At 38.6% G+C, this 11306-nt stretch overlaps 1 protein-coding gene across 1 annotated transcript; it reads right to left on the minus strand.

Moving 5' to 3' along the window:
* Window positions 1-6782: 6782 nt before the first annotated feature.
* On the minus strand, window positions 6783-9291 carry RPL39 (ribosomal protein L39). Its single transcript, XM_072626889.1, has 3 exons — window positions 9203-9291; window positions 8103-8206; window positions 6783-7668 (listed from the first exon to the last, which is right to left on the minus strand). The coding sequence occupies exons 1-3, from the start codon at window positions 9203-9205 to the stop codon at window positions 7620-7622; spliced, it is 156 nt and encodes a 51-aa protein (XP_072482990.1). The 5' UTR covers window positions 9206-9291; the 3' UTR covers window positions 6783-7619.
* Between the last annotated feature and the right edge of the window lie 2015 nt (window positions 9292-11306).

Raw genomic sequence — 11306 nt, forward strand, 5'->3', positions numbered from 1 at the left:
GTGTGTGTGTGTGTGTGTGTGTGTGTATGTTTGTATTTTTCTGTCTTTTGACCAGTCAGGATGAGAGTGATGTTCAAGTGTCAGCTGTTACCACCTCCTCCTCCTTGTTTGTATAGATATCAACTTGTACACCATGATTATGTGAGATGATTTTTCTTAACCTTTCTTTCATCTCCTCCCTATCCCCCTTCCTCAGGTTATTCCTCGTAGTCCCCTGTCTTTCCGTTCTTCTTTTAAGATCATCAAGATATAACAACCATTTCCAGATCTTGTCTAATTAGACTCAGTCAGTAAATATTTGTTAAGTGTTGCTACGTGCCAGGCACTGTGCTAAACCATGGATATACAAAAGACAAAAAAGTCCCTGTTTTCAAAGAACTCACAAGCTAATAGGAGAGACATGCAAATAGTTATGTACAAACAAGCTGTATACAGTATAAATAGGAAATAATCAAGTGAATATATCAATAGATAGGAAATAAATGAATATATCAATAAATAGGAAATAATCTAGTGAAGGCACTAGAATTAAGAGAGATTAGGAAAGGCTTCCCAAAGGATGAGATTAAAGCTTGGATTTGAAGGAAGTGGAGGAAGCCTGGAGGCAGAGTTGATGAGGGAGAGCATTCCAAGCATGGGTGAAAATGCCCAGAGTCAGGAGATAGAGTGTCTTTTGCAAGAAACAGACAGGATGCTTGTGTTCTTGGATCAAAGAGTACTCCGTGATTTAAGATATAAGAAGACTGGAAAGTTGGAAGAGTGCCCTAGGTTATAAAGGGCTTGAAATGCCACCTAAAGATTTTTTATTTGATCCTGATGGTGATAGGAGCCACAGGAGTTTATTGAGTGGGAGAAGGGAAGTGACATGGTCATACCTGCATTTTAGAAAAATTACCTTATCAGTTGAGTGGATGATAGACTAGACTAGGGAGAGACTTGAGGCAGGGAAAATGACAGCAGGCTATTGCAACAGTCCATGAAGGAGCCAATGAAGGCCTGCACCAGTGTGGTGGCAGGATCCAAGGAAAGAAGAGTAGTATATGAACAATGTTACAAAGGTGGAATGGACAGGCCTTGGCAATAGATTGGATCCAGGGGATGAGAGATAGTGAGAAGTAAAGAATGACACATAAGTTGCCTGCCTGGGAGTACTGGAAAGATGCTGATGTCCTTGACAGGAATAATGATGTTTGCAAGGGAGGAAGACTTCTGGGGAAAGATAATGAGATCAGTTTGGGGTATGTTCAGTTCCTACAAAGCTTTGATCTTTTCAATAGGAATAGTTGGAAGTCCTCTATTTCATTAAAAGTCTGTTTTTCCATTCTATTTTCCTAGTTTTTCTGGGTAAGTTATTCTTGGTTTATATGGCAAGAGGAGGTTATCCCACAGAAGTTCAAGGATGCCTCCATTGTCCATCTCTATAAAGGAAAAAGAAATAGGTTGTCCTGTGACAATCACAATGGAATCTCTCTCTTAGTCATTGCTGGCAAGATTCTTGCCAGAGTCCTCCTTAATAGGTTGATCCTTCACCTGGAAGATGGTCATCTACCCGAGAGCCAGTATGGCTTCACAAAGGGCTGAGGAATGGTGGATATGGTGTTTACTGCCTGATAATTCCAGGAGAAATGCCAGGAGTTGAACAGAGGCCTTTATACAATGTTTGTTGATCTGACCAAGGCCTTTGATACTGCCAGTCATGAGGGCTTAAGGAAAATTATGTAAATATTTGGTTGCCCAAAAGTTCTTCAGCACTGTATGTGAATTTCATGATGGCATGCTTGCTTGGGTTCTGGATAATGGACGATGTTCTTGTGCATTCCCAGTCACCAACTGACTGAGTGAAACAAGACTATATGTTTGCCCCCATGCTTTTTGGTATGATGTTTTCAGCCATGTTGTCAAATGCCTTCAATGAGGACAAACATGACATCAAGGTCAGCTACCACACTGATGCTTCCATCATGCTCCTAGCCAGACCCCTTACTTAGTGTTCACAGACTTGCTCCTGCTCTCTATCTCCCTGTACCAACTCACTATGACTCTTTCTTGGACTCCCCCATCAGGATTCATTTGGGTGTATTGTCTTTTTTTCGTTCATTCATTCATTCATTTGTTACATTTTGAGTTCCAAGTTGTCTCCCTTCCAACCCCACTTTAGAGAAGGCCAACATTTGATACAGATATGGATATGTGGAGTTATATAATACATACTTCCATATGTCAGTTCTTTCTCTGGAGGTAGAGAGCATTTTCTTTCATAAGTTCTTCATAGTTGATCTGAATGATCATATTGTTCAGAACAGCTTGGTCATTACAATTACTCTTCAAATAATAATTCTGCTACTGTATAAAACATCCTCTTGGTTCAGTTCATTTCATTCTTCATTAATTCATGCAAGTCTTTCCATGTTTCCCTAAAACCAACCTGTTCATCATTTCTTACAGCACAGTAGTGTTCCATCATAATCATATCCTACAACTTGTTCAGCCATTCCCCAATGGATGCACATCCCCTCTATTTCCAATTCTTTGCCACCACAAAAAAAAACTGCTATAAATATTTTTAGAACATACAAGTTCTTTTCTTATTTCCCTTATCACCCTGGAAAACAGACCTAACAGTGGTATTGCTGGGTCAAAGGGCATACATAGTTTTATAACTCTTTGGTTGCAATTCCAAGTTACTCTCCAAAATAGTTGAATCAGTTCACATTTCCACCAACAGTGAGTTAGTGTCCCAAATTTTCCACATGCCTTCCAGCACCTGTTATTTTCCCTTCTCATATTTTAGCCAATCTGATAGGTGGGAGAAGGTATTTCAAAGTTGTTTTAATGTGTATTCCTCTAATCAATAATGACTTAGAACATTTTTTTTCATATTGATTATATATAGCTTTGTTTTCTTCTTCCAAAAACTGCCTATTCATATCCTTTAATCATTTGTCAACTGGGGAGTGAGTCATATTCTTATAAATTTCACTCAATTCTCTATATACGTGAGATATAAGAAACTGGTTATAAAATTTTTCCCCAGTTTCTTGCTTTCCTTTGAATCTTGTCTACATTGGTTTTATTTGTACAAAACCTTTTTAATTTAGTGTAATCAAAATTATTCATTTTATGCCCCACAATGTTCTTTATCTCTTATATATTCATAAATTTTTTTCCTATCCATAAATCTGGTAGGTGATATGTTCCACATTGTTCTCATTTACTTATCATATTTCCCTTTATGTCTAAGTAATGTAGCTATTTGACCTTATCATGACAAACGGTGTAAAATATTGGTCTAAACCTAGTTTGTGCCACACTACTCTCCAGTTTTCCCAGCAATTTTTACCAAATAGTGAGCTCTTATCCCAAAAGCTTAGATTTTTGCATTTATCCAATATTAGGTTACTATAGCCATTTACTATTGTGTATTGTATACCTACTGATCCACAATTCTATTTTTTTTTTTGCCAGGATAGTTTTGATAATCACCACCTTATAGTATAGTTTAAGATCTGGTACTGCTAGATCTCCTTCCTTTATATTTTTTTCATTAATTCCTTTGATATTTTTGATTCTGGCTCAATAAAATAAATTTTTGGTTTAATTGGAATGTCACTGAATAAGTAGATTAGTCATTTTGATTATATTGGCTCAACCCACCCATAAACAATTAATATCTCTCCAATGATTTAAATCTGACTTTATTTACATTAGAATGTTTTATAACTATGTTTATATAGTTCCTGGATTTATCTTGGTAGGTATACTTCCAGGTATTTTATATTATCTATGGTTATTTTAAACAAAATATATATTATCTCTTCTTTCAGGTCTTTGATGTTGATATATAGAAAGGCTGATTATTTATGTGGCTTTATTTTATATACTATTATTTTGTTTAAAATTCTTGTTTCAACTAATTTTTTAGTTGATTCTCTAGGATTTTCCAAGTATACCATTATATTATCTGTAAAAAGAGATAGTTTTATTTCCTCATTACCTGTTCCGATTCCTTTGATTTCTTTTTTTTCCTCTTTTTGTTATTGCTAACATTTCTATTACAATATTGAATAATAGCGATGAGAATGGACATCCTTGCTTCACTCCTTTGGGAAGGCTTCTAGCTTATCCCCATTACAGTTAATGCTTGCTGCTGGTTTTAGGAAGATGCTTCTTATCATTTTAAGAAAAAGTCCATTTATACTTCTGCTTTTGAGTGTTTTTACATAGAAATGACTATAGTATTTTGTCAAAAGCTTTTCCTGCATCTATAGATATAATCATATGATTTTTGTTGATTTTGTTATTGACACTATCAATTACATCAATAGTTTTCCTTACATTAAACCAGGTCTGCATTCCTGATATAAATCTCACTTGGTCACGTATAATCTTTGTACTATATTGTTGTAATTTCCTAGATAGCATTTTGTTTAGGATTTTCGCATCAATATTCATTAATGAAATTGGCCTATAATTTTCTTTCTGTTTTTGTTCTTCCTGGTTTAGGTATCAGCACCATATTTGTTTCACAAACGGAGTTTGGTAGGACTCCTTTGCCTTTTATTCCAAATTATTTAATATTGGAATAGGTGATCTTTAAATGTTTGGTAGAATTCATTTGTAAATCCATCTAGTCTTGATCCTTTTTTTCTTAGGAAGCTTTATGGCCATTCAATTTCTTTTTCTAAAATAAGTTTATTTGGATATTTTATTTCCTTTTCTGTTAATCTGGGCAATTTTTATTTTTGTAAGTATTTTTCCATTTCACTTAGATTGTTAAATTTATCAGCATACAAGTGAGCAAAATAGCTCCTAATAATTGCTTAAATTTCAGCTTCATTGGTGGTATATTCCCCCTTTTCATTTTTGATAGAATGATTTGGTTTTCTCCTTTATTTTTTAAAAATCATATTAACCAGTGGTTCATCTAGTATCAGGAGTGGGGAGTTCCCCACCATTTTTTCATAAAAATCAGCTGCTAGTTTTATATAGGTGCATTTTCTACTTCTGTTTGGAGGTTTGGGGGTGAGAGAGCAGGGAGCTCACTCTACTTTTTTCTTGTACTCTGATATCTTGTCTCTGTCTCTCTAATTTATGTTGTGATTTTTTAAATATCTAAGTCATTTGGTACTTATCTCAGTCCATGGTATGAAGTGTTGGCCTAAACCTATCTTCTCCTAGATTGCTTTCTAGCTTCTCTGACAGTTTGGGGTTTGGTTTTTTGGGAGTTTTTTGGCAAGGGGTCAAATACTGAGTTCTTATCCCAGTATACGGAGCATGAGGTTACTCTGGTAGCCTCAAGTCTAGTCAAGTCATAACAAGCATGTTGTGCCAGGCACTGTTTTAAACTCTGGATAGACACAGAAAGACAAAGACAGTCCTTGATCTCAAGGAACTCATAATATAATGAGGAGTGGGACAAGATGCAAACTGTTATGTGTGAACAAGCTCTAGATAAGTTAAATTGAAAAGATCTCCAGGCTAAGGCGGTGGCATTAATAGGGACTGGGATTTTTTCCAGAAGGTAGGAATTTAGCTGAGACTTAAAGGAAGCCAGGAGACAGGGATGAGAAGGGAGAGGATTTCATTTTGGGGGGAAAATCAGTGAACATGCCCAAAGTTGGGAGATGGAATGTCTTGCCCAGGCCAGAATAAGGAGACTAGAGTCACTGAATCACTGGTTACTGGAGTAAGGCATAAAAAGACTGGGAAAGGAGGAAGGGACCAGGTTATGAAGGCAAAGGATTTTATTTTTGATCCTAGACGTAATAGAAAGCCAGTGGAGTTTACTGAAAAGGGCATGGGGGAAGGAACATGAATGGGGTCACCACTGAAAAAATGAGTAACATAAAAGATCACTTTGATAGGTGAGTAGAAGGCTAAGTGGAAGCCAGATCCATCAGAAGTCTATTGCAATAGTCCAGGCAGGAGGTGACAGGGCCCGGACTAGGGAAAGAAGCATATGGAGATACAGCAAAGCAGAACTTTAGAGAGGACTTGGGTATGGGGTGAGCACTTCAAAATGACATCTAGGTTTAGAGCCTGACTGACTGGGAGGATGGTGGGACCTGGTAATTAGAAAGTTAGGGTAAGGAGTTATGGGGTTAGAATTTAGGCTTAGGGTTAGATTTCTATGGGACATCCAGTTCATTATGTCGCTGATCAACCTCTTTTTAAATTAGTACCAAATCTTTTTGATTACTGCTCTGCAATGCAGTGAGATCAGCTATTACTGAGTCCCTTTCCCTCCCACTTTATTCATTATTCCCCTTGTAATTCTTAGCCTTTTGTTCTTCCAGATTAATTTTTCCCTAACCCTAGTTTCAATAAATAGTAGTTTGTTGTGGGTACCAAAGAAATGTAGTCATATTTTATATTGGTTCATCTTCCCCATGAACCAATTAATCTTTCTTCACTTAAGTCTTTATTTCCACCTGCCAAGATACAGGAACTGAATGAATAAACTACCAGTTTATCCATCCTGTGGTTACTTTAGGATTTCTTCACACCAAGTTTTGTTTGCAAAAAATGCAAACCTTAATTTATCTTCATCTTTACTACTTTATAGATTACTATACCACATTAAGGCATTGTAAGTCCTTATTTATTCCCGTTTTCTAGTGTTCAACAGAACTGGGTGTTGTATTTTATCCAAGTCTTTTAAGACACGGTTAGTGACCATGTTTTTTATTTATTACCCAATGTGGCTAAGCATTTGGAAGATAGAAAACCCTACCCTCTTCCTCCCCTTTCCCCAGGCGCATGGAGTCACAAATAACAAACCCTTTTTTTTTTGTAGAAGCCCTTTATTAGCAGAATTGCATCTTCAGAAAATTGTGAAGCCATTCACCTGGACCGGGTCTAGTTCCTAAACAAAGGTTGGGCTTTCCCGAACGCACCAATAACCGACAACTATGAAGTTGCCAACACTCAAATGACCACCTCCCAACAAGGAACAAAGACGGCTTATTGTATGAAATAAGCAGGGGGTCAACAGGTTACTTCTCTGACTGTGAGTTTGATAAATGAGCACAGTCAGCTGCGCATAATCTGGCTGAGACAGCTCCTGATTAGCAGCACTGGTGGCTTACACTGAAGGCTTGCAAATCTTAGATCCCCACAACAACCCTGTGAGGTAGGTGCTCTCTTATAACTCCTTAGAACACAAAACAAAACACAGAGAGGTTATTGTGATGGCTTTTTCAAGGCAGGGCTTGAGCTTGGTTCTTCTTAACGGATTAACTTGTTTCATTATGATCTCTGCCTCTTAAGCATAACCTCAAACATACAAATGCTACACAGAGATGCAGATAACAGTAATCGAAACTATATCACAACGCACGGTACCCAAACGAATGGATGCAAGTCATGAAAACATTTAGGGGCAAGACAAATTTAACGGTTTGTTGGGTTTGGGTTTTTTTTTTGGGGGGGATGCCTGCATCTTGGCAGACTGCTTCCGAAATAGGAGGATAATTGTGGTATTAATTTCTTATTGGGAGTAATGAGGTGGCTGAGTGATTAATGGATGAATGGGTGGATGATGGATGGATGGGTGGAACCATGGTAAGGAGGGGGAGGTGGTCTTGGTGTAGAATGTCTTTCGTTGAGCTGGCCATTCTTTATAATCCGAGCTTGGTCCTTCTCCAGTGTCTCCTTTTTGAGTTGTACCTAGATGAGGAGAAAGAGGAAAGAGAACAAAGGACCAAGTTACTCAATAACTGTTTTTATAATGAATTTTCTATCCAAGCTAACATCTTCATGCAGAAAATACCATTTGAGTTGTTTGAATATTTCCATCATTTCCTTTTAATTATACCTACAAAATTATAGGGGATGAATCATTTAAATAAAAAAAATTAAGCCCCCATGTATGTGGTAATGTCTCGGGGTTTCATTTGTACAGTGAAATTTTAAAAAAATATTAACACAATCATACTAATTCCATTTTTTTTGGAGAAGAGTAAAACCCTCTTGAAGAGAGCTCAAAAAAAAAAAAAAAGAAAAAGAAAAACTGATTGGATAAAAATCTTCCCATGTTTGTGTGTCTGGAGAATGGACTGGTGGGATATTCACTCTTAATCAGGAGGGGCAGGTGAACTTACCTGATCTTATTACCAGTTTTCATTCGAATCCATTGAGGGATGGGACGATTCTGCTTCTGTTTCTTGGCCAGGAACCTCTTGATTCTAAATGTTTTATGAGAGGACTAACAAGGAAAAGCATTGTTTAAAATGATTCGAAGCCAAGCTTTTTTTCTGTTCAGAGGGAAGGTGAGGGAGAAGCCCCGCCCATTCGGTCCCATTGACTAAATACCGCAGAGCAATTTATTCAGTAGCTTCTGCAGAATTAGGGGCGGGACAAAATGGCTGCAGATACGGTGACGTCACAAGCAACTGTCAAGCCATTTTTTCCCCCCTTTCTTTTCTTTTCTTATTTGGCTAAGCCATTTTCAAAAGCTAATCTAAGTGACAGAATAAAAAACCTGGCAAAGGACCTCAGCTAAGTAAACTGAGGCAAAAGTAAAATGAAATGACTAGACTTAAGAGCACCTTTTAATTAGATGGAAAAACCATCTAATCCAATCCCCTTATTTTACAGATGAGGAAACTGACTTGCCCAAGATAAGGTAGAAATGGCACTTGTAGCCAGATCCTCGAATTCTAGGACTAATGCCCTTTTCACTATGCAGCTCTTTTAATCAGCAGTGAAAAAAGAGGCTACAGGCTTTTTTTGTTTGCTTGCCAAAGGGGAAGGATCCCACCCTGTTTTCGGGCTTTAAAATGACTACCCAAGGTACCTCTCAGCTCTAAATCTACATCCTTTTTACGATCACTACCTCCAAGTCATAGCAACATCATCCAAAGGACCTCTTTCTTTTCCTAACACAATTCCTCCCCCTTTGAAGGGATCCAAGCCCCGCGGCTTAAGGCTCTGAGGTCCCTCGGGAATCCCTTCCGTGCCTTCTCCTAATTCTCAGCTGTTCTAGGTGGAGTCTAGAGAACCCTACCTCCCTGGCCGGGAACCTGGTTTCGAAGCTGGCGAGCAGGGGGGCAAAGACAGCTCCAGCTACGCAGCACCAAAGGTGCTATATTCCCCTTCGAAAGCTTCCTAGAAACTTCCCCGAATGCCCCTCGCTACTGCTGCTCTGCCCCCGGGGCCCTTGGAGCTGCGGCTGGGGGGGGATGGCTGCCGATTCTCTTACCATGATGATGAGATGACAGCCGAGCTTCCACCACGATGGCTGGACGGGCGAAAAAGGGAGAAAGACTCGCGGAAGCTCGCTATTAGAGGCTCTGCAGAGGGCGGAGCTTGGAGGAGCTGCGCCTGCGCATTGGCGACAGGCTGCGCCCTCTGCAGGTTCCCAAAGGGCACTGTGGCGCAGGAAAGTGGCTTGTCTTGTGTCTCACTGCAGTCCTGAGCCCACGATACCCAGACCCCGCCTCCCATACTGCAGCTTTTTAGAGGTGACATCATCCTGGGCTTGTTTTTCTGCTTAGAGAGGCTTTGCTGCAGTGCGGAGTTTTACCAGCCTCCTCCGCAGCCCACACTCCATTGTTTCCTTTCTTTTTCTTAAAAAAAAAAAAAATTTTATTAATATTTTTTGTTTTCTGTTGTCTATTTCCCCCTGTATCCTTCTCCCCTCCCCCGAATATCCCTTATAACAAAGAATGTTTTGAAAAGAGAAAAAAATCAGTAAGATTGATCAATACATTTAAAAACTCTGATATTATGTGTGATGTACCACACCCATGGATACCCACGCACCCCAATCTTTGCAAAGGATGTACCCCTACCCCAGTTTCCAGGGAAGTTGCTTTATTCAATGTGAAAGGAAATATATTCTAGGGTTTACTATGCATAGTCATAGAAATAAGAGATTACTTTTTCTTTTCCAAGGGTATATTCCAACGTTTTATAATTTCTCTAGTTTGGAAATCACGTTTCTGAAATATTTACATAGGAAAATACAGTTGTTAACTAAATATTCTCCCAGACCTCTGGATAAATTTCCGGGGATGGTATTCTAGCCTTTGATGTAGTTGTTAGAATGCTGAATTTGGATTCAAGACCAAATCCTGTCTCAGGTACTTCCTGTGTGACCCTGGGGAATCTTTAACTCTCTCTGGGCCCCAGTTCCCCCCTCTGTAAAAAACCAACAATGCCTGCAGCACTATCTGAAAAGAGTGGCAAATAAAATAACATAAAAATGATCAGAAGATTCTATCGCATTGAAGTCGATTCTTTGAGGCTGCACCAGGGCTTCTAAATAACCCATATCTATTTGGTGGCACAGGGCCCACAAAATTATAGAGCCTATATCATAAAGTGACATCTGCTACTTAAAAAAAAGTTAAAATAAACTGTCTGGAAGGTAGTACAGTAGAAAGAGCCCCAGCTACGGATTCAGAAAACCTGGTTGATGTCACTTCTGATGCTTACTGCATGGATCTTTCTGACCATGGGTGAGTTACAAACTTCCCTATGTCCCCCTCTGTAAAGTGAAGGGTTTAGACTAGACAACCTCTGAGGCCTCATCCAGCCCTAGAACTAGGCTCCTGTGTGTGACTTTGGACAAATTACCTCCCCATCTTGAGCCTTAGTTTCCTCAGCTGTTAAAAAGAGTATGTGGGAGTATTGGACTAGATGGTCTGAGGGCTCTTCTAATACTAGATCCATTTGGATCAAGGTTGGTCCTGGAAAAGACTTGAACAAATGTGACTCCTCTTCTTTGTACACATTGGAGCACTATGGATGTGGGATATGGACTTTGCTTTACTTGACTTTTTGCATATTTGCTACAAGGGCTATTTTTTTTCTTCTTTCCATTTGGAGGGGACAGTGCAAAGGAAAGAGGTTGGAATAGGATTGCCAAAAGAAAAAGAAAGAAAAGAAGGTCACAGAAGGAAAACCAACCAGAAAGAACCACACACAAGTAGCTTTTCAAGTTGTGTATTAAATTTATTAACTACTGAAAAAGAGAAAAAAATTATAGAGATTTATAGTTTCATATACAATCTTTTTTTCCGTTCTTTTAATGTGGAAGTACTCATTTTATTTGCTACTGAAATTCAGAATTTTAAAAAAATTTTTAAAAGAGAAAAGAAATGAGGGCCATGTAAAAACAAAAGTCATTAATATTGCTGGTTCAAGTATTATAACCCCATTGAATGGGGTTTCTGCACTTCGAAGAGCAGTGTGTGCTTTTAGCTACAAATTCTCCATCCATGCCTCTTTATGACTGAGCTAGTGAATAAAGACTGGCAGAACACTGAAACCTACTTGCGTGGACTCAGGAGACCTGGGTC

This window comes from Notamacropus eugenii, chromosome X (assembly GCF_028372415.1).
Source record: "Notamacropus eugenii isolate mMacEug1 chromosome X, mMacEug1.pri_v2, whole genome shotgun sequence".
Classification (NCBI taxonomy): Eukaryota; Metazoa; Chordata; class Mammalia; order Diprotodontia; family Macropodidae; genus Notamacropus; species Notamacropus eugenii.

Coding starts and splice junctions, on each gene's coding strand:
- RPL39 (XM_072626889.1), bottom strand. Junction 7,669..8,102: donor AAAACTGGTAATAAGATCAG/GTAAGTTCACCT, acceptor CTCCTCATCTAG/GTACAACTCAAAAAGGAGAC.